This window comes from Protopterus annectens, chromosome 10.part0 (genome assembly GCF_019279795.1).
Source record: "Protopterus annectens isolate FY-2018-M chromosome 10.part0, PAN1.0, whole genome shotgun sequence".
Lineage (NCBI taxonomy): Eukaryota > Metazoa > Chordata > Ceratodontiformes > Protopteridae > Protopterus > Protopterus annectens.
The window spans coordinates 1,374,492,684-1,374,517,673 of NC_056744.1; the positions used below are offsets into that span (position 1 = coordinate 1,374,492,684).

A 24,990-nucleotide genomic window follows, 5' to 3' on the forward strand; every position below is an offset into this window, starting at 1 on the left:
GTACTCTTCTCAACACCTGCAATGTGCCCAGTAATGACTTCTTCTGCAGTTCGTATGGAGTTACATGTATTGGTAACATGTCAAATATGACTGCAAATTCTTTTTATTAGGCCTGTTGCTCCTACTACTACAGGAACTGTCTGGGTATCTTTCTTCCACATTGTTCTAATTTCTGCCTGCAAATCCTGGTGTTTCCTGACTTTGTGTCTCTCTCTACATAAGACACTGCAATCACTTAGTGTAGCAATTTCAATGATTAATGCTACTTTTGTCTTTTTTCATGGACTACTATATTCAATTTTCTGACAGTTTTTTTGAACTGTTGGTAATAAGTATTCCCATGTGATAAAAAACTTCATCATTGTCTATAATGCTTAGTGGTTCATGTTTCAAGTGCTTCTCAACTACTTCTAGATTGTAGTGTTTGCACAACCCCCAATGCAACAGTCTTGCCATATTGTTGTGCTTTTCAGCATACAGATCTTCTGCCATGAGTGTATCACATTCACCAACAAGATGTGCAACTATTTTGAATTATTTTTTACACAACCTGTTTCTCCCATATGTTCAATGGACTTTGTAAACCAATGTTTATATAGTCCAGTATTTTGGGCTGCCATTATTAACCTTTCATCTTTTGGTTTTAATTCACATCTCCTTAACCATTCCATCATTAAATCCTGATCCACTTGTGATTGTTTCAGGAGATCACTGTACCTGCTACAATATGTATGTCTTTTGACAGTTCTTTCCTTCTCATCTGATACCTCTCTTCATATTCTTTATTTTGTTTTTGGCACATTCAGTTGCTGTCTGACTTTTTTCTACTTAAGGTTTGATTTCCATTCCTGTTTTTACACCAAAATGCTTCTAATAAATAAAGCAGATAAGTCATCTTAGATTTCTTCTCCTCATTTTTTTTAAACTTTCACTATGTTTGGATCTGGTGAGGTCAGCAGATATGTATATAGTTCTGTAACTGCAGATCTATACACATAATCAATTCTGAGGAGGCACATACCTCCTTCAGAACAAGGAATATCTAATCTTGGTATATACTCATTTGTATATATCATTTGATAAGATGAAGCATTTTTCTTGCTTTCCTGTCCAACTGACCCAATATCTTTTGGGGCCAGTCAATCATCCCCAAACTACAAGTTAAACCAGGAAGAACTAATTGATTTATAGACTGGACTAAATTTGTAGATGTCAAGACAGTTTTCAATATTAGTTTTAGTCTTCTGAAAATTTCCTTGCTGATCTTTATTTGCATTTGTTTGTGTTTTATTGCTGATCCTGCATCCATTCCCAGTCTTTGCTTTTTCACATTCATCAAGACCAAATGACATTCTTATATAATCTCAGAAAGTTTTAATCACTTGAAGTTGTGGTTTCAACTCCTTGTCTGATGAACTATGCAGTTTTAAGTCATTCAAAAAAGTAGATGAGAAATATTTAAACAGTTGTTTTCTGGGAGCCAAATTGTATCCATAACCTACTCTGTTAAGTAAACAGCTTAATGGCTTAAGGGTAAAACAAAGCAGCAACAGCAGCAGTGAGAGAGAATCATCCTGGAATATTCCTCTTTGAATTTTTATCCCTGGGATAATAATTTGCCCCTTGTCATGGTTTAACTGCAAAGTGGTTTACCATTGTTTCATGGTTACTGTAATGTAACTGATAAATGTAGGATGCATCTTATGAAGCTGCAATAATTCCATATTTGAGAATGTGGGATGATGTCAAATGCTTTTTTGTAACCTATCCATCCCATATTTAGATTCTTCCCCTTTTTTACATTTCTCTTTTCTGGTTTTATTTAGCAAAAGAATGATCCCTTGTTCCATATAACTATCTTTTGATACCCTTTTGCTCTATTGCCATAACTGAGTTTTTTTCCTAATGACTTTCAAATCTGTCTGCATCAATTCCAGTGTATAATTTGATTATCGTCATAAGTCCAGTTATTGGTCTGTAGTTTTAGGATGGATTGCAGGTTCAGTCTTAGGGACGAGTATTGTTTTTCCTGTTGTTAACCAGGTTGATATCCATTAGGGATGTGAATACAAGTAATTGTCAGGATGAAATCTTCTTTTATTCAAAAGGTAGGTACCACATCTGGGAGTGGAGTTTTCCAGTTAAGAGCTTTTCTTAATTTTGTTTCAGTTTTTTTTGGCCTTTACTTCATCCTGTTGCATACTGTTTACATTAGAACTTCTTACTGTTTCTTTTAATTTTTCATTCCATTCAGCATCTTTGTTATATTCCACAAGGCCTTCATAAATACTTCTCCAAAATTTGTGTATTTCTTTTTTTTTTGGTGGTTTCTATTACTTTTACTTTGCTTCCCAGTTCTCTATAAAACTGTTTGGGTTATCAATGCATTGCTTATTTTGTATTTTACTTTATGTTTATCTGCATATCTCCTAAGTTTTTCCTATGTTGATATTTTTAGTTTATTATTTGCAATACTGTATGATAGAGCCCTCTTCTGTATTCTACCGATAGTGATACCTTCTGTCTTAATTGCTTTACAGTTTTCTCTATTTGATGCTTCCATGGTGGCATTTTATATTTTCCCTTCCTTTCCCTTATTGCTCTGTGTTTTTTGTTAGAACTTTATCTAGATGTTTATTATAAGCAAAACTTTATTTGTTATTAATTTTGCTGGACAGTAAAATATCCCATTTATTTATATTACAAGAATTTGTCTTAATAGTCCTAATTACTGTGTTTGTCTCTTTTATCAAACTTCTAACATTGTGGGCCTTATTCATTTTCTGCAACCTATTTGTTTCATTGATCTTAATGTGTCTATCCATCCCTGTTAAACAGCTCTTCCCTTAATTAATTTCCTTCTAGACTGAGACCTCCTTCTTTAGTCTCTATTTCCTGTGGGTATTCTACAGAAAGTTCCAGAACATCTTCATGTGGCATAGCCTCTTCAGATGTACCTTGCTTCATCTGCTGCTCCTTCATATGGGAACTCATTAACCCATTGCTCTGCAATGCTGTCTGCATCAGACTTGCTACTGTTTCCTGCTCATTCCCTTGCAACTTCAACTGAACTGTTGTACAAGTCTCCTACAGAAAGATCCAGTTCATCACCATGTGGCATGTCTTCAGAAGCCTCTCAGTCCACTTGGGAAGCATACCACTCAACCTCTAAGCACAAGAAATCTGGACAAAGGCAATGTATTGGCAGGTAAAAAGGCCCAAAAGTAGGGACACATTTTCAGTACTGCCCATATAAACTTAGTAAGTCACTAGAATTATAGGTTTTGCTTTGACATGCATTTTCTGAAGGATATGAAATCTGAAACATAAATATATGTTATTATTTAATGATTTCAGTCTTCAGTGATTTTCCAGAAAACCACAGATTATAGATGAACATTCTGCGAAAATCTGAACAGTCGAGAACTTTTCTGGGACCCTTTGTTCCATCATGCTGTGACATTAACTGTAATGGATTTTCTACAGTAAATCATTCACTTCATGGATAATCTGTAACTTCAGTTTATGTTTGTTTAAATTATTCCTTACTAATCAACTTTTCTAATATCCCCCTTTGTTTTCTTATTTTTTGTATTTGTATTGGTGGAATTTTCAATGTCTGGGTGACATTGCCTGCATTTTTCTTAGGATCATAGGATCATAGGAGGCTATTAGGCTAATGGCCCTAGGGCCCTTATAAGCCTAGCCAAGAGTTTATCCCCAAAAAGAAACTTCAGTCAACACCTGTCGCCCCTGTCACTGACACAGGTGGAACCCCTGGGACAAATTTATGGTTTCCCATCCACTCATTAAAGTTGCACTTGAAAAGGGTCAGCGAGGTGCTTTGTTGACATGTATGGGAAGTCTATTCCAGAGACAGGGCAGCCTCTGGGAGACAAACCTGTCTCTCCAGCAGGTTTTGTTGATGATGCATATTAGATTCAGGCTTTTTGGGCAGGTGATGTGTGAGGAGTTAGACTTACAGTTATGGAGCACCTCTAGTAGGGCAGAGTCTGAGATTACCAATTGTCTTGTAGGTGAGACACAGATCACCCCTAAGCAATCTGTACAAGCTAGTGATTTGAGCCTGTCCACATAGGACAGGTGTTGGAGGCCATGGATTCTCTTTGTGAGGTATTTCGGTGGCCTTTCCAGTTGGTGCAAATGTTTGGAGAGGTAAATACCAAATGGGGTGTTATACTCAATTATTGGTCTAATGATGGAGGAGTATAGAGAGGTAATTACCTCCTTTTTTCTGGATACAATCCCTTTACTTATGAGATGAACCAAGTAAAAGGTTTTTCTGACCACTGCCGCTACATGATGGTCGAATGTGAGTGCCCAGATCTCTCACCACAGGTTATGTGCTTAAGTGGTTGTCTTTGTTGTGGTAATCAGTAGGGGCCATGTTTTTGCTGAATGTTTTGTTTAGATATTGTGAAATTTCCTTCATATGTTCCTGTTGCTCTCTGTATGAAGTACATCTACTGCTGTCTTTCATTGATCAAGTAGCTTTTGGTTTGCAAATAGTCATCTTGGTTGCCCTCTTTTGACTTGTTTTCATTGTGTGCTCTCACAGAAATGTGCCTTCCTAATCCAAATAATGTATTGTGCATAATATTACCAGTTAATGTATTGTGCATAATATTACTGATAATGCATAGTGTTATGTATGCACAATGAAACACACACACACATACACACACACATGCGCAAACACACGCACACACATGCACAAAGAGTCCTAGCTGGGAACTCTGTTTTATTCCTGCTAACAGTAGATATATTTGCAGCAGTTCTGACTTCTGAGAATATTATTACTGTAACATTATGTTGTTTATATACATCACAAACTGAAATACCAGCTTGTGTATGCAAAGCTATCTTAGATTGGAGAAAGTGGCAGAATTTAGGAGAAAATTGTATACAATAATAAACGATGCAGCGGGGAGAAATAAATCCTCATGTTGACCAACAGGTAACAGGGGCAAGTCCAAAATAGATAAAAGTGCCAACATCTCTTTTATGTGTATATGATTTGGTCTGTCTTTTCTGTTCCAAAGACCCTGCACTTTTATTCCTATGGACACTGCACCCCAAGCAAAGTCTGAGGTGTCTTTTGTGACCAACAAGTTGGAGATGAGAAAGAGAAGAGGATACCAGTGTTCTGAAAAATCCAGTGCCTCTACCAAAACCTCTCCCTTTTCCCAACTCCCAAAACTGGAATCTGAAATGTCAAAGGATGTTGATGTTGGTGCCATCCAGATTTCAGATACTTCTGGATTTTTCTCATATAGAATCCTGCAAGATGCATCATTTGAATCATAGATGCCATGAGACCTAGAACCCTGAGGGAGTCTTTTGCTGATGCAGTAGTCTGACTGGAAAAACTCATGACTAGATCTAGATACGGATTTTCTTTTTCCTGTGGAGGAAAAGCTATTTGAACTGCTTTGTTTTAGAAGGAAAATGAAAAAAACAAGATCATAGTAATGTTTTCCAACTTATCACTTTTAGACAGTACATTGCCTCTAGTCAAGGTATAGTGACCTTCTGTGCAAAGTTGTGATGTCTGATTGTGAGGAAAGTTAAATAATGACCACACTGTATCCAGCCCCTACTTAAGCTATAGCAACCTTCTATGTACACATCTGTGGAGGGGCAGTTTTGGACTAGGTGAAAACTAAAATCTCCTTATTCAGCTGGGGATGTGGAAGCCACAAAGTCCCCAACATCTCTAGATGCCCTGTGATGCAGTTGTATGTCTCATTTTTGAAAGATCAAAGCAAACAAGTAAACTACCAGTCAAGAGATTCTGTAAAAAACAATAACCTCTCAAAAAAAACCCTACAGAGAGAAAGTCATCTTGCTGGACAATTCCACAGAAATGGAAAGTCTGTTTATAAAGTTCAGATATTAAAGTTTTGTCATTTTAATGGACTTTCTGTTTCTGTGGATTTGTCCTGCGAGACCTTTTTTCAAAAGATAATTATTTATTAACTGTTTTTACCACTGTTCAGAAAAGTATGCGGCCACAGTTAAAATTAGTGGTATTATTTTTTCATAGACACACACACACACACACACACACACACACACACACACACACACACACACACACACACAAACACTGCTCCTGATGGCCAGTCAGGTCAATCACAAAATGCATATGCATGCACGCATACACACACACACACACACACACACACACACACACACACACACACACACACACACACGTCTCTCAAAATGCACACTTATCTACAGGCAAAATGGAAGAATGCCAAGTCACCTTTGGCATGTCTTTTGGATGCTGGTAGAAATACGAACACTTGGTTAAACCCCACAAATAGGGAGAATATATATACTCAACTCAGACAGAACCACAGCAAGAACTCAGCCAGAGAACTAAGCCTTAGGAGATGATAACACTGCTCATTTCACCACTGTGACAATAATCAGTTACTTTTACACATATCGTGCCCAAACCTACCAAAATAGACTCTAATTTTGTACAATGCTGATGACTGACTGGGGGAAAATGAAAGAAATTATAGTAAACTTGTTACTATTAGGTGCTCTGCAACTTCACCCATACACATTAGCACACATATGCGTGCATGCATAACTCATAACAATGATCATTTTATATGGATTTCAGTAATACATTTTGTGATACTGCTGTTCCCAAGCAAGAGCAATGACTATTTAAGCTGAGAAAATGACAACAGTCAAGTCACTTTCATTTGTAGGCAACACAAGTACTCAGCAGTTAGAATGACAATGGTTTTGTCAACTATGTGCACCCTGGATATTTGATTATGATTAAACAAAAAAAATGGATGATTTCTTCAAATATGCATTAGTCCTGTAAAAACCAGAATAAAGACTTTTTTAAACTGAGCAAACAATACCCTGTTTGGTCACCTTCATCCACAGATAGCCTCAGTACCCAGCAGTTATAGGCACTTTGTTTACTGGATGTCTCGTGTAAAAAATAATAATAATGAAAATGGCTACTTACGTCATACAAGGGCCTATTAGTCCTGCAAAAGCCAGATTAAGGACTGTTTAACTTGAAAGTGGCAAAAGGGTCAGCCATTTTCATCCCAAAACATCTCCATATGCTATGCAAATGACAACAAGGCCAGCCATTTTCATTCCAAGATAGCTGCTGCTCCTCCCAGGGGTTATCGTTAGTTTGACTACTGCAAATCCATTTCCAAAAGACAAGGCGGATAATCATAGCTCTCAACCTTTTCCCAAAATGTGGAACATATACTCTTACAATGTGAGAACAACAGACAACATTTATAACACTTACTGTCAGCTTCACCTAGAAAGCTTACAGCATGGTTAGCCATAGCTTCTGCGTACACACAAAAGGTTGTTCTGATGAATTAATATGATTCATTATCATTTAACATAGATATTTGTAAAAAATAAAGATTCTTAATGAATGCATAACTCTCAAATTTCACAAATTTTGCCTCATATCTTTGATTTGTCCCATGTAAAATTCCTGATTTTTTGGTAAATCACTTATGATCCCTATCAGTCAATGCCAGACATTAGACTTTCATACATTTTATTGCCCAGTAAAATTCATGCTATTCCAAAATCTGTTGATATTAACTTAAATTAATTAAAATTAATATTTCAAGATTGGTCATGAATTTGACGCCTTCCTCATTATTTCTAGTTTTGTCCGTAATTCTTGAGCAAAGAACTTGACACCTATGAATGAATGTATGACAGATTCAATGTGGAACAGCAGCTTTTAAACAACAATGATCCAATTTTCTTCAGTATCATTTTTGATACTGTGACAATCCAAAGTGTATGTCAGGATGCAGCAATTTTTGCATTTATTCTCTGTGGAATTTCTTAACATTCTCCTACAGGGGAGGTTGAGTGAAGGTGCTTCAGTCCTTTTCAGTTCTATAATGGGTTCCAGGATGTTTTTTAACATTTGACTTTCATAATCTCTCACTAGAAAATCATTCTCTAAGTCTTCAAATATCTTTTGTGCTGCTTTTTTTGTATTGATTAGTTTTATTTTTTCCTTTGCGTATTCATATTGCTCCATATCAGTTATCCTTTCCTTTCCCAACTCCATACTTCTTTTTCATGTACCTCCCACTCCATTTGCTGCTGTTTAATCTGATGACCGCTTATTTGTACAGTAAATCCTCCACTTTGCTGATAATCTATGACTTCAATTACTATTTGTTTTACTTTTACATTACTAATCCTCTTTATTACATTTCCCCTTTGTTTTCTTATTTTTTTGTATTCTAAAATGTTCTTAAAATGTTCCATATCCAGGTGCTATATTTCTCTTCAAGTATTTTTGGAGCTGCTTTTGTTGTATCGATTAGTTTAACTTCTTCCTTAAATTTCTCCTTTAGAAAAATACTGCACAATATCAGATCTCTTTCTTTTCCATGTCCATCCTTCTTTTATATACCTTTCAAGAATCTCTGGTTTTTGTTCTTTATATTTTCACATTTCCTTTGTAGCTTCTTTCTCCAGGCGGCTCATAGTCCTTTTGTCTATGTACTGTTTTTCATAAGTATGTTGCATTAATGAATACAAATGTTTATTTGAAGCATTTGACAGTTTTTCTTCAGCAAGTATTTTCCTTTCCTCTGGAAATTATGGGCAGCATATATCATTTCTTCATTATTCTTAATAGTCCCGTTGGTTATCTTTATGTTTTTTGGCCTTTCAGTATTTTTGGTTTTTGTGGGCTACTAGTTCATTCTACCACAGAGAGGACCCCCCCCATGTGAGCCTGGTCTAACTCTATTGTTGGAATGTTTCTAGATCCTGAAGATTCTACACTGCCATTTTGTTCCAGTTCTGGCTCCAGTGCATACAGCAGGATTAGGTAGTTTTTAATCCTAGCACCTGTGCAGTCAGCTCTCTTTTATTTAACTTACATCTCTCCATGACATATAACATACAGTCTATATATCAGTGTCTTCTTGGTGAGATTTTGTGAAAACAATGTCCACCACATAAAGGTACTCACTAAGACTTGGGGATAAATTCAGTTCCAGCAATACTACTCTTGTTTTCTTGCTGAATTAATTTCTCAATTCAGACCCCTGTATGAATCGGAAAATAGCCAATATGGATCAGTGAACTACTCCACTTAATAAATACAAACAAGTAAATGAATAAACACAAACGTTAAAAAAATGCTATGTTTACCTAGCAGATAATTTGCAAGTAAAATAAATAATAGTGAATACTAGTGTCTTATACTTTAACTCTGGGATTCAGAAAGGCTGACTTGTTTGAAGTAAGCCTTTCTGATTCTTTCACTGTCCTAATGCTGAGGTTTCTTGCTAGCAGGATACACAGCACAGGGAACAGTCCAGCTGGCACTGGTGAATGCTAATGTGGCAATAGCAATCTAATGGAGTGCCTAACGCTAATTAGCCATGCACTGTTCTGCACTAATATTAACAGCTCCTGTTTTATGTTGACAAGTAACTCAAAGACTCACTTGGCTGCTTAAACTTCCATTGCTGGAAAAAAAAAGTGACCACAGTCAAAAGATGATGATAACCATTCAACTCTTGTTGAAGGGATTGTGGTACAGGTGAGTTCAGCAAAGATATGAAGATGGGGTAGTGTGTTAGTGTGTGTGTGTGTGTATAAGTGTGTGTGTGTAACAGCATAAAAGAAGCTGTCTAATGCATACATGTTTGTGTCTGTGTGTGCTTGTCTGTCTGTCATTGTTTGTGAATATTGGTCTGCATGGGTAGTTGCACCAGGGGATTGACTGTGGGAGGCTTGTTTGCTAATGGGTGTCTGTGTGTGTGTGTGTGTGTGTGTGTGTGCATACGTGTTTTAATGAGTGTGTGGTATGGGTATGTGTGTGTGTGTGTGTGTGTGTGTGTGTGTGTGTGTGTGTGTGTGTGTGTGTGTGTGTGTGTGGATATATAGGGGGATGTCTTTGCCAATGAGATGGATGGAAGCAAGGTCAAAAATTACTGGCATCAGGCCTGATAGCACTAATGTTAGCAAGAGTTTAATTCGGAGATGTACGAAAGGGCTAGTAATGAGATTTTTCTAACCAGACAAATAGCTGTCTCTGAATAGGAATTTCTGTCTCTGTTACATAAACTGACCTACCTGTCGTAGAAACTTTACATGAGTGGTGAGGATTTTCTGAATCTTAGGGTCAGACTTCAGTGTATGGTGTTTTATAGTTCACTGACCAACCGACAGAGAAAGGGAGAAACTGTCTTAGTTCAGTATGCCTTACCTGCCTTTAAAACTAGATTATTTGTTTCATGTCCCTGATACTCTGCTTACTGCTGCTTATTCTTATTTCAAAGTTGATATAAAAGCAGCATGTTATGAAGTTATGAGTAATAGTGACTGAGGGTTAAGGAAACATACAAGGGCCAAAGCTAAAAGGAACAATATGTTTATAAGGTTTCTTGGAAGTACAGAAAGGAGCTATCTGTTATACATGATACAATGAAGCATTTAGGTGTATGGATTAAAAAGAATTCTGTTATGGCCACTAAGAATATTTGGGAAAGGGCTATAGAAAAGATGTTACAAACAATGGGAAGGCTGGAAGCTTTTGATTATGAAAACAGAGAGTAAGATTCAAGCAATGAAAATGTTTGTGGTCCCTTTAGTTTTATATACAGGTCAGACATATTTTTATTAATCTGAGGAGAAGCCTTGGACCACAATTAATAAAGATTTGAATGACTTTATTTGTGAGGGAAAGAGGGCAAGAGTTAAGTGGGATAGTTTGATGAGTATGTGAGTGTGTGCATGTATGTGTATGTACATGTCTAGGAGTGCGTGCATGTGTGTATATGTGTGTGTGTGTGTGTGTGTGTGTGTGTGTGTGTGTGTGTGTGTGTGTGTGTGTGTGTGTGTGTGTGTGTGTGTGTGTGTGTGTGTGTGTGTGTGTGTGTGTGTGTGTGCGTGTGTCAGTTGGGGAATGTCTTTCCAATGCGATAGATCGATGCAAGGTAAAACAGTACTAGCTTCAGGCCTTATCACCACGAACAAGATGGCTTAGGATTACCAAAGCTGAATGGATATATCAGAGCTACATAGTTAAGACTTACATACATAAAACAAACAAACAGCTATAATTCAAAATGCAAAGAGATAGTGATAATAAAACAGGGCGGGAGTGGAAATGAGGAAAGAGTAGAATTTTGTATGAATGTCCTTAAGGAGAAGAAGAATAATCATATAGAATATTATATTTATAGAGTGGTAGAAATTTTCTATGAAAGGAAATTTTATCAATAGGAATGACTGCAAGTAGTGGTAGAGGAAATAGGAAAGAGAGGGTTAGAATTATTGAAGAAATTAGCAGAGGAATCAAGGTATTCAGATCAATAAACTAGGGATGAGAAGATAACACTATAGGGTAAAGCTAAGCAGAAATTTGGAAAGCATGTTAGAGACTACCTTCCCTACCAAAAAATATCACAATATAGTCGAAGGATAGGGGAATGTTAAGTGACAGTCGTTAGTTGACTCTAGAAAAGAAGCTGCTGTTAAAAGGGGATAATTAGTGAGGCTTATACAATCTTGCATGCTAACTATAAGACTCAATCAGAGGAGGTTTGAGAAGATTTGAAAAATATAATAGAATGGCAATTTACAATAGAATAATGGGATGACATATACTACACTTGAAGTGTTTGCATAGGTATTTTTATATCCAAAGCAGACTTCACAGCATTTTTCCTCAGGCAGATAGCAGATAGAGGACTGATGGGAAAAGTGAGGTAATTGGGAACATGTTTTTTGGAAATGCAACAAGATGGCATATTTAAAAAATTCCTTACAGAGTAGTTTTTCAGAAATGTTGGGGAACAAATGGTTGTAACTCAGGAAATAATTACTTTCACCTGGGATATAGAATCTAAATTGACTAGACATAGTAAGGCTATACTAAGTTTAATGCAACTGGTTGCTCAAAAAACAATTAGTAGAAAACAGAAATCAAAGTCTTATCAACTGCAGCTGAAGTACTGCACATTGTACAGTAGTTAAAAGAACTGGTGGCTGGAAATTTAGTAAAGGGAACACGCAAATTATATAGAAATTAATTGAATTTCTAGGAATGATGCAGACAGACTAATATTCAGGAGGAAGAGTGAGGTTAAAGAGAAGGCAGGAATGAAATAATTTAAGTAATGTACATGTGAATGAAAGCTGTTAAAAAGAAAATATGTATACTACATGAAAATAACTGAAATATCATTATAGTTTGTTTTCTTTTCTATTAATATTATTTGTACTTGGGTCACTCTTAAATGTGATGATTTAATAATGTTGTTTAAACAAATATCAAATATAAATTGGAGTTCATCAACAAATCTTCCAAAGGTTTCACAATGGCTTCTGGGGAATATTTTTTAATTCTGCTACTTTGGAAAACCTAGCGTTCAATTATGTCTGCTTGTAAATCTACATTCAGAAGTCTGCACTGTAAAAATACTGATAAGAATTAGTAGATAAGTTTGAAAACTGTGAATACCTAAAGAATCAAAATACACTGGCAATGTGTTCATAACTGTGTTTTTTTTTAATTGTTTCTCCTCTTTTTCATGTAGTATAACCGAAAGGAAAGGTTGAAACAGGCAGGAGAAGTTTTCTTGCTGCAGATTATTGAAGCAGGATCATATGCTGGTATTGTTACCTTTAATTCAAATGCCACTATTACGAAAAACCTGGTGCATTTAGACAATTATGCCAAACGAGAAGAACTTGCAAACTCCCTACCTACATCAGCTAACAGTGGAACAAATATCTGTCGTGGAGTTCTAAAAGGTTTTGAGGTGAGAGCATAATTAAACCAAATCGAAAGGTAATGTAAATGTCTTTCAATACTATATCTTTTTTGTAAGATGCCAGTGTATTTCTTGTACAAATTGCCATTCCTATCAAGCTTTGTAAATTACCTTTCCCCCAAACCCCTATAATTCACTCTGCTGCTCTCTTTCCTTCTCTTTCTGTCTCAAGAAATTGCAGCTCTCATTTGTGCCACTGTACAATTTTTTGAGCTTTATCTATTCCCCCAAGCAAACTATCTAGGATGATATCCTATACAGAGTGCACAGAAGTATTCAGTGGCCTGAACATATCTTACGCATGCAAGGCATTTCGGCCCCTTGAGACTATATATCCCTAGATTTGTCACTGTTTACCCAGTGCTTCCCTTCTCAATACCAGAGATGTTAGAGATACAGATGTTCTACAAATGTATTTTCCACATCAAGGGAAGAGATTAACAGGTTCCATATCTCATTCCTCCTGCCCCTAGGTGTTTGAGCAGCAGCTACCTGAGCTTGGGTCAGAAGTGACATAAATTAGATGCCCTAATTCAGTACCAGTGGGTCTGCTGTGTATATATTTCTACATATAAGTACAAAAATCTGATATGAGTTCCAGTTAGGGATACTGGTAACTGATTTAGATATTACATTTTACGGGTCTATATTACAAACCCAAAAGATATAAAGTGCAAATGTATGTGCATCAACACATAAAGGCTGATGTGCATACACAGAGAAACACGTAAATGGCGAAAATCAAAATGCCGAACGTGTTTCCTAGCTAGCAGCATGGTGGTGGGGATAAGGAAATATATCCTTTTCCCTTCTGTAGTGCAGTCTCGGAGTTGGTATATTTAAGAAGGGGGGTGTGGGAGCAGTGAAGCCCTCCACATGGGGGGGTGCATGGGGGCTTGCCCTCCTGCATAAGTGTGTTAATGTATTTTTTTTTTATTTTGTACTTACTTGTGTGGCGCGTTTTGCTGATGAAACATGTTCAGTGTTTTGATTTTCGCCATTTATGTGTTTCACTGTGTATGTACATCGACCTTTATGTGTCGATGTACATATATATTCATGTTTTAGATCTTTTGGGTTTGTAATATAGACCCCATTTTGCAGCTATTACATCTGTGCCTTCACCTTCTAATCATGGAAGTAATTTAACTCTTATTTTTCTAAATATTACATCATTTAAAGTGCCTACTCTCAGTATAATTTTCTGGTTTAAAGCTTTTTTCATTTTGCACAATTGTTATAAATTAATATTTAGAAACTATCCTAAACTTAAAATGATCTTACACAGTATCCTAAATGGACCTCACCGATACTGTTACACTGATTACCATCTTTACAACATGAAATCCCCTACCCTTAAAATGTGCTTTTTTATGATTTCATTTATTTAATTCATCATACATCTCAACGAGTTAGGTTCCTCCTCCATGACTTTTTAACATCTCCACCAAAGATGGATAAGCTCTTGTTGAAGACCAGACATGCTGCATTCCTGGAACAGATCCTATTCCATTCATTTTTAGTAGATGCTGTTTCAGAATCCTTTCTAGGAATGAAACTGAGACCCGAAATTTCCCATCTTCTTTCTAGAGTCACCCTTGTGCAATTAGATTACCAGTGTCACTCCTTTAGTTTTTTGGCAAACTGCAGTTTCTCCACTGAGATTGTAAAGTCTGTTAAGGGTTTAGCAAGTTGTATTGTCAAACTTTATAACACTGCTTTCCCAGTGCTTGACTCATCAGTACCAGAGAGGATCATCTGAATAATGTGCCTTATCTTTCTCTGCTTCCTAAGTGACATTTTTCCAACATGTATTCCTTCCTTACATTCTAGTACTGCCAATCAATGTCCGATAAAAAAAAAAAGTTTAAAATTTTGGCTGAAATTAGCATCCTCATCTGTACCCTCACTTGTTCCAGTGACCCAATGTCCTATGAGTTTTCCTTCATTCCTTAATGCATCTCAGAAATGTTTTGGCCTGTCCTTCATTTTGCTGTCCCTTTCCTTCTTTTAAACCACATTTAGCTGCCAGGGTGTCTTTGCTGTTTTTTTTTTTTTTTTTGTATTCTAATGAGTCAGTTTCTTCAATACTTTACTACTTCTAATCTCCGGTGATGCTTTCCTCTTTTCAATAATCATAATGATATAGTTTCTTTTGCCAGTGCAGAATTCATTAATTTCTTACTCCTTTTTTCATTCTTAAAGTTTTTATTGTATGGTGACTTTCTGCTGCCTTTTCAACATATTTCAAAAACCTTCCATATTATAGTCTGAGATTTTGTCCCTATTGCACTTAGAGGAATGCAGTATTCATCATGAGCCATACTGCTGATGATTGCACCCATTGACCCTGCAAGCTGTGACACCATCACTCTACCAGCAATTATTAAGAACAGCCTACAGATATTACCTTTGTTCATTGAACCTTCACTTCCTTCTGGAACCTTCCTAAATACTGAATTTCCTACTCCCTTCTTTTCCTTTCCTGAGATAAGTCTAGTGCTGCAAGACTAAGATTGTTCACAATTTTGTTTCATCTCCTCTTTTCTCATTAGCTAACCCTACTCCTGGTTATCTGTAATCCTCATTTCCTGCCCCATGTAGTCTGTATTTTGGTTTTCTGTTTCCTCTGCACTGACAAGGAAGATGTACATGCCTACTCTTCCTTCTGCTCTTTAGTTTTTATCTCATCCATAATGAATCATATAGCTGTAATTTGATCTCTGCATATATTTATAAATCCTACCATACCAAATACAAAAGAAGACAAATGAACTAGCTGTTAATGAAACCTAAATAACTATTCATTAATAGAATCACTTAGCTTGCACACCAAGCATACATACAGACATGTAATACCATGATACCATCACAACAAAACTAAATGATTTTCCTTCAATACATTCTTATGGGGACACATACGTGACAATACCCATGAAAGGGGCATTGTTTCCTTATTTTATTAATTAATATAACTGTTTCAGAGGTGTTGCTGTTTTAGAGGCAGGTGTAGCATGATACATGACAAATGCATTCCTCTGCAGTCCCTAACCAAGTAATATTAATCAAATTATTTCTGTCCAGCCTATTACATTGATGTTGCAACTTTATCCTCAGTATCAAAATACCCATCCAAAGCTGTGTAGAATACATCTGTTTCCAGTACTATTAGTCACTGCAGACACATGTGAACATCCCCATCATACTTCTTCTTCTTTCGGCTTTTTCCTGGTTAGGGATCACCACAGCGGAACAACGGTCCACAGACTGATTGGCAGTGGAGTTTTACAGTGTTGAGTTCCCAGCCTGGCACCCAACCTTCCACAGCAGGCACACACGCTCACACCTAGGGCCAATTTAGAGTGTCCAATCCACCTACAGCATGTCTTTGGGATGTGGGAGAAAATCGGAGTACCCGGAGGAAACCCAGATGTCCACAATGAGGACATGCAGACTCCACACAGAAGGCAACCCAGCTGAGAACTGAACCAGGGAACCTCTCACTGTGAGGTGGTAACGCTAACCGCTACAGCACTATGGCTGCCCTTGTGAGCATCCTCATCATACAAAGCTTTAAAATACCAATCCAACTTTTTTTTAGGGTTATTCAAAATAAAGCATTCAAGTCCAGCTCTTTATCAGTACATCTAAAAATATAAAAGACATAACACCAATGTAATACCTGTACGAAAGTGAAAACAAAATGCATTATGAATTATGTTTGTATTTTTGTATGCATATGTTGAAAATTATGTTCTTGTTCCTTAATTTTGGGCAGCTTTTTAATTTTTAATTATTAATTTATGTCATGTGACTCATTAATTGGGCATATGGTCATTATAAAAACAGTATTGTGCTTTTATGTTGTTAGAGGTACTGATAAAGAGCTGGACTCAAAAGCTTTGATGAGCTCTAGTTAGCTGCTTGAACCTCCATTGTTTGTTTCTGACCAGTCTCATCTAAACAGTTCAATAAGTTGCAGAGTTTTATTACATCATTTATATATGTTGCTACTCTATCCCCTTAATTATTCTTTACAGTCTATACACTTTAAATTCAAATGGTGTGATATCCCAGTCTCTGTCCTGTGTAGCCTGTAAATTAAATTTACAGCAACTGCATTTTCCTGTATGCATAACATTCAGCTGACTCAGTTTCTGAACTTTTTTATACATCTCAACATTAAAAATGCATTCTGTAACAAACTATAGAACAGTATGCTGACACCAAATGCTATTCTATAGTTTTTATTGGTATCCTTTCAGACATAACTGCTTAGTTTTTATTACATTCACAAGGAATATATGAGAAATTAACAAGTCAGCTGACCCAGTTTAGAAAAAATTCTGTCAAACTTTATAGCTATACATAAGTAAATATTTGACATTTCTCATTCAAAATTTTGTAACAGTCCCATAGTCAGTTGCCTGCTTCATAAATTAGTTCAAACAAACAAAATTAGCAGATACACTGTGCTCCATCAGTCTAGGATTTATAGTATTTTTTAATGTTCTCATGTTAGATTTGTGTCATAGACTGAATACAAAAGGAAAGCACTCTTTTGTACAAAGGTCAACACTAAACAGATTTGGTGTTATTCCAAGTAACAATCATGATTTCACAGCTTTTCTATACACAAACTCATGAAAACATCAAATGGAAAAAGAATACCATCAAGTTCAACGTGTTACTATATTGAGATAGTCTCTTCTATTCAAGCAAGAAACACAACCAGTCAATGGAAAAAGAAAAGTATTGCAAAATGCATTCATCCATTAATCCCTGTTCTCTTTCTCCTCAGCAGGTTGTAGTTCGCTTCAGGCCCCATTCTCAGTGTACCTCCAGTATGATCTGAACTTAACAATTTGCTGTCCCAGTATTATAAGACTTGAAGTGAGCCATTTCTTCCTCAAAGCAATCTTTCTTATCATCTAATGCATGCAATAGTGTAAGAGGTAGCACATTCATGTTTGGTGCAAAAGGCTGTGTGTTCTCTTCCCCATCAACAAATCACTTGCTGACACTGTAATACAGCATAAGGGGGGGGGGTGCTACATTCTTAAGTGTGCTATCCTTTGTATGCAATATTAAACTAAAGCCCAATATGCTTAAGTTAGTGGTAGATTCAAAGAAAAGGAAACAGTCCAACAGAATAAATAGTACCACAAAATCTATTTCCTTGGTGATGGAATCAAGGTGTCAGTACTCTGTTTTTAAAGTTTACATACATAAAAAAACTTTTATTATAGTTTGCTAAGCGCTTTCATCTAACAATAACTAGATTTCCTCAGAACAAATGACTGCCTTTAGGCTTACAAAATATATAGGGTATATAATTGGATAATTACTTGATTAACCAATTTAATTTCACATCATTTAAAGTGCTAGTGCAATAAAAACCTTAGTGACAATGTTGATAATAATATTAAAAAGTTTTAAAACACATGCTCAGAATTAAAATAACGTATTGTATAAATAATTCATTGCATTTCCACATACCTATTATTTGTACAATTTCAAATGTTGTTATATAGGCTAGTATAAATACAATTTCTGTAAAAAATTAATTAAATTAATAAATAATTACATATTTGTAATCACTATAACTCTCATTTCTAATAAAATCATGGACCTAATGTGGGGAACCCTTGCACTTCTACTATGTATTGGACTTGATGTCAAGTGTAACTAATATAATGAGTGTAAAAATAAAAAATAAAAATAGACAATAATGGAAGAGAAAGGAGGGGTACCACCAAGTGTGGCACATGCAATCAATGTAAGTATATAAATCAAGATTGCACTAGAAAATTAGAAAATGTTATGGAGACAGAGGTACATTTTAGGAAAGGAAATTGTAGAACTACCCATTTAGTGTACCTAGCTACGTCTGCCAATTGTCATTGTTACTATGTTGGAAAAACAGATAGGAGTTTAAGGCAGAGGATATATGATCATTACTATTGTATAAAAAAATGGACGCTAAAAATGCCCTGTGGAGACATCTGCAAGATAGTACCAGTTGTAAAATGTTTTATTTTGCCATATTAGATATAGCTATAGCAAACCCCAGAGGAGGAAACATTAGGAAAAAACTTGGGGAGTTGGAGACCAGATGGCAAATAAAACTAAACGCATCTACTCCACCAGGACTAAATGATCACATATCAGTAAAACCTATCTTGGTTAATGATGGGTAGACTGGCAGACAGTACATTTTATTGTATTTCATTACATTTATTACACAGTATAGGGATTTCAGAAATACTAACCTAGGTGTAAGGTAAATGTTACACAGCTGCCAGTCACCTTTGCAACTGGTTTTACACTCATTATATTAGTTACACTTGACATCAAGTCCAATACATAGTAGAAGTGCAAGGGTTCCCCACATTAGGTCCATGATTTTATTAGAAATGAGAGTTATAGTGATTACAAATATGTAATTATTTATTAATTTAATTAATTTTTTACAGAAATTGTATTTATACTAGCTTATAGTACAAATAATGGGTATGTGGAAATGCAATGAATTATTTATACAATACGTTATTTTAATTCTGAGCATGTGTTTTAAAACTTTTTAATATTATTATCAACATTGTCACTAAGGTTTTTATTGCACTAGCACTTTAAATGATGTGAAATTAAATTGGTTAATCAAGTAATTATCCAATTATATACCCTATATATTTTGTAAGCCTAAAGGCAGTCATTTGTTCTGAGGAAATCTAGTTATTGCTAGATGAAAGCGCTTAACAAACTATAATAAAAGTTTTTTTATGTATGTAAACTTTAAAAACAGAGTACTGACACCTTGATTCCATCACCAAGGAAATAGATTTTGTGGTACTATTTATTAAGTTAGTGGTAGCTCAGATGGATGTAAAAAAATCCATGGTACCTATTGAAAAAAGCAGACAGCTTTATTTAAAATATTATTTGCAATACTATTTGCAAACTTACATATTTACATATTTACAGTTTATAGAGTATACAATTTTCTATAGCTTTCCATTATTATAGGTTCATATGTGTTTATTAGGCTAATGACCACAAGGGCCTTTGTAAGCCTAGCCATGCATCTCAAATCTCTGATGAGTTCTGACACCCTTGATAAGTGTAAGCATGGGCCTGGTAGATGAACCATTTACAGGTTGCCTGTTTGCATCAGAGACATAGATGCCAAACCAGGAATGAATTTCCGGTTTCCCATTCAATTGTCCATCTTACACATGAATTGGGTTAGGGAGGAACTCTATGTCACATGAATGGGGAGCCTGTTTCATAAATGTGGTAGTCCCAGGGATACATACCTATCTCTCCAGCAGGTCCTATTTATATCACAGTCAAGTTTTAAGTCTTTAGAACAGGTAATTCTGGTGCTGTTTGTTTTGTGGATATGCAGGAGGTTCATTAGAGTGGGGTCTGACAATGCCCTGTATGCCAGGCAGAGATCTCCCCTCAAAAGCCTGTAGGCGACAGAATACAGGGATAGGGCCTTGAGATGGTCTGCATAGAACATATTACTTACACCCTGTATTCTTTTAGTGAGGAACCTCTGTGGACATTCCAGTTGTTGGATATGCCTGGTTAGGTACATACCAAAGGGGGCATTGTACTCAATGATAGGTCTGATGAATGCCAAATACAGTGGAACAATGACTTCCTTGGACTTAGATGCCATACCTCTGTCTATAAGTTGGGCAACATAGAATGATGTCCTCACCACTGTAAACACGTGATGATAAAAGGCTAGATTACTATGTGTGTCCCTAAGTCCCTGACTACTGGGTCAGATCTAAGGGATGTATTGTCAATATGAAAGCTACCAGGGATGGATGACTTCCTAAAGGATACTATTATGCATTTCTTGGCATTTAATTTTAGTCCATGGCTCTGACACTGGTTGATTGTCTGTGTCAGTCCCTCCTGGAGAACATTTGTGTCAGTGTGAGATTCAATGACAGCTCCTAATTTGCAATGATCTGCAAACTTAGTCAACCAGAGACCACTGACATTGGCCTTGACTTCTGAGAAGTAAATGCCAAAAAGGATTGGTCCCAGGACTGATCCCTGAGGGACTCCAATTGTGACTGTCCCCTTTGTAGAGGTGGACTCCCTAGTTCTAACTTCCTGAGTCCTGTCGGTGAGCCAGTTGGCTAGCCACTGGGTCACATACAGGTTTGCACCTAACCTCTTGAGTTTGTTAACAATACCTGAGTGGAGCATTGTGTCAAATACCTTGGCCAGGTCAAGGTAGGCAGTGGGAATAATTTTGCCCTCATCCATTGCTTTGCTGACCTTTTCAAAGAGGTCTACCAGGTTGAGTCCAGTCTCTGGAGGTTTACTATATCTCTGTTTATCATCTCCATGATAATTATTTCCATGGCTTTATATATAAGACTAGTGAGACTTATGGGTCTATAGTTTCCAGGGTCTGTAGATGGCCCAACTTTGTGCAGAGGGATGACTGTTGCATTTCTCCATCCATGAGGCAAGAAGCCTGTTAGGAGGCTACACTTAAAAATAGTAATTTCAGAGGCCCTGACAGGTCATGTTTCATGCTACTTAGAAGGCATCCTGGGATATTGTCTGGGCCCAGTGACGCAGTGTTCTTGGTCTTAGAGAGAGCATTAAGGACATGTTCGCTAGGGATAGTAGTTATATTTGATGATGTTTTCTGAGGAAAGGTTGAGGGAGAGAGAGGAGTAAAGTTGGAGCTGAATCAGTCAGGAGGTGTGCTATATCTTCTAGCTCAATATAGGTGGCTCCATTTACAATGAGCTCTGCACACAATTGTGTATTGTCTTTGAGGTTGCAGACATAGCTAAATCATAAATATCTTACTTTGTATTGGTATGTTAAACATTTGTCTTCACTATCTTTATGTGACCCCCACTCCTTTTTCCAAAACCATCATCTAATTTTTCGTATAATGACTGGTAGTCTCCATTTACCATTAAACATTTATCCTTTCCTTCCAAATGGTCCATATAAAGTAAAATAATCATGTATCTATTTTGCAAATGTCACATTTTTATGGCTATAATATCCATGCATAATCATATCCACATTTATTTAATTTATCTATCTTATATTTTCAAAACACTTTTCTTTACATAATTTTTCCCACAATTTTGCAACACTTACACATTGCAAGAAAACATGTTCTGTAGTTTATTCTTTACCACAATATATACAAACTCATTCTTCTTTTTACTGGAAATGTATTAATCACTAATCTCCATAAAAATCTTGATGTTCTACTTGCTCATTACACCATGCTTTTTATATTTTTATAGCTTTATCTTTTTCATTCACTAGCTCAGCCCAAGGATTACTATAATAATATTGTGTCATGGTATTTGTATACCACACTTTTATATTTCATCAATTTTTATTTTCCATAACAGATTTTTTTTTGATAGCATCTCATTTCTTCATTTAAACAGATTTGTATCACTTCACTGAAAAAACATTTCACTGACACCCATTTCACTGAGACCAAATCACCTAAAGTTCGTTTCATTGAAAACTCATTTCGCCTAAAACTCATTTCACTGAAAAGTAGTACTCTAAGGAAAGTCAAAGGTATATGTCCTTTTCCCCACTGTAGTGTGTGATCCTGGTGTTAGTATATATAGTTAGTGGGGGTGTGGGAGGCATAGCCTCCCACCTAGTTGGCTTTTACCAAATAATATAAAACAAAACCAGACAACATAAAACCAAATTAAGTGGAGGGCTACACCCCCCACACTCCACAATGGGGGGGCTGTGCCCCCAACCCCCAACTATATACTAACACCAGGATCGCACTACAGTGGGGAAAAGGACATATACCTTTGACCTGCTTTAGAGTACTACTTGTCAGTGAAATGAACTTTAGGTGATTTGGTCTCAGTGAAATGGGTGGCAGTGAAATGGTCTTTAGGTGAAGTGACACGAATCCATTTAAACATATTTCTCTCTTTTGATTTTTTTTTAATATATGCCAGTGCTGCTCCTATTTATACTTTAGTAAATTTACTAAAAATGTTTCATTTTTTATCATTAATCTAAAACAAAGTTTTATGCAAATTCAGAGAAGTAGCATAAACAATTGGGTTTATTAATCCTAAACTTCCATCTTCATTGTCCATATATAAGACTCCTCTCTTCACTGGATTCAATCTCAAATCCCATATAAAATAAGAATTATTTCTAGTAATTCTTTTTTATAGATTATTGGCAAAATATAAACACTAGCTAAATATTCAGTCTTTTTCAGTATAATTGAATTAATTAAATAATAATTTATTCAAATGAACATTGAATAAAGGAAATAACATTTGGTTAAAAAGAGTTATTCTTTTCATACATACTTAATTGGCACAGGCCATGTTTTGCTTCTCCAAGTGGAAGGGAAGGAAGAAAGCAGAAATGTAAGCTTATACTGCTATAAATCAATATTAATTCTTGATGCAAATAAATCAATTTGGAAAAAGCTTAAGTGTTTAAAAAGAAGTAAAAGGGTTTGTTGTATGGCGATAAAGCTATATCAAGAGAAAATATTATTATGGAAGACTGATTTAGGAAACAGAGAAAAGAACAAAAAAAATAAGGTATGAGAATGTAATGAAAAAATGTTATTATGTTTACCCCTGGGAGCATACAGGTGATAAAAGGTAAAAGAAAAAATGAAGAAATGCAAAGTTATGTGGAATGTACAGATTTCTTATGGAGATTGTCCATAAATAAGCTTCCAGTCAAAGCAAACATGCCATACAGAACAATGAAAGACAGAATGTGCATATATTGTGGACCCGACAACTGAATATGATTTCATGAAATGTAAAAGGGTATATCCATTGTGGAAAGAAATATGTGATAAAGGATATTTAAAAGAATCGAAAAATGTTAAACATATAAATATTGACATGATTGAGTATGGATATTATGAAAATGTGAAATAAAATTACATAGATTGGACAGAAAGTTGTTTTGTATAATATGCATCATATGGAATGAAAGAATGAGATAAAATACAATGGGAAATGGATATTGTCAGAAAAAAAATAAGAGTTTGGTTATAGAAAAAGGAGTGGGGGATTGAAGGTATGGAAAGCTTAAAAAATATGTATATGCAATTCTAAATATTGTAAATATTGTAAATATGCTGTGAAACTTGTATATAAAATATGTATACATACTGATTTTTTTTTCTTTGTCTTCCCTTCCTTTCTTTAGGAGTCTATTTATATTATTTAACAGCTGTCAATGATTGGTTCTCCTGTTATTTAATAGTCTATGATTATTGAATGTTTTTGAACTGTTTGGCATTGGCCCATATAAACTAAAATAATTTTTCTTATTGTAAAATCCAATTAAAGGTGATTAAAAAAACAAGTTTTTCAATTTTTTTTCAGTAGGTGCACAAGACGAGTTCTATAAGGTCATTACTTTTATGTATGTTCATAGCATAGGTCAAAGACCTAGGTTTGTTAACTCTTTTAGTAGTGACCAAATAGCAAACCAGTTGGCATTGAAAGAAGGCTTGACAACAACACTCAAGTTGAAAGCAGGCTTTATTAAGTGAATTCAGGAGTTCACTTAGTACAGCCTGCTTTCAACCTGAGTGTTGTTGTCAAGCCTTCCTTCAGTGCTAGCTGGTTTGTTATTTGGTTTTTGCAGTTTACGAGCACTTGCCCTGACATATATTCTTTTAATAGTGACCTTGACAAAATGTTTTTAACCTTTGCTCACTTAGTTGGGAAATAGCAATACACTATCTTTAATTAGGTTCATAGGTAGTTACTAGGCATGTGGTCTAGCAGATAACTGAGGAGCCCAGCCCTTTTTCCCACTTTCCCCAAAATACTGTCTGGTTAAGTGACTTGCTCATATGCTTACAGCAGGTGAATGTAGACGGAGACGATCAAATCCTGGACTATAGGAAGCAGCTTATTAGCAATTCATACCCTTAGTTCTCTATACTACACCAGGAATTTGAAAAGATTTTACTCTTGAAACACATTTATGAAACTTTTTGTCTTATTTTTTGCCTTTTGAATGCTTTCATGGAATTTCTTAAGACAACCATAAATCAGGGCAATCACTGGTTTCCACTAACCAGGAGAGATATTCCTGTGTGGAT

The 24,990-nt window shown here is 35.8% G+C and overlaps 1 protein-coding gene across 1 annotated transcript in view; it reads left to right on the forward strand.

Moving 5' to 3' along the window:
* The window catches only part of LOC122814283 (calcium-activated chloride channel regulator 1-like), a 2,127,707-nt gene that overhangs the window by 673,623 nt on the left and 1,429,094 nt on the right, over positions 1-24,990 (forward strand). Inside the window, exon 8 of the mRNA XM_044086873.1 lies at positions 12,618-12,842. Within this exon, the coding sequence (XP_043942808.1) occupies positions 12,618-12,842 (225 nt within the window). The remainder of the gene's footprint in view (positions 1-12,617; positions 12,843-24,990) is intronic.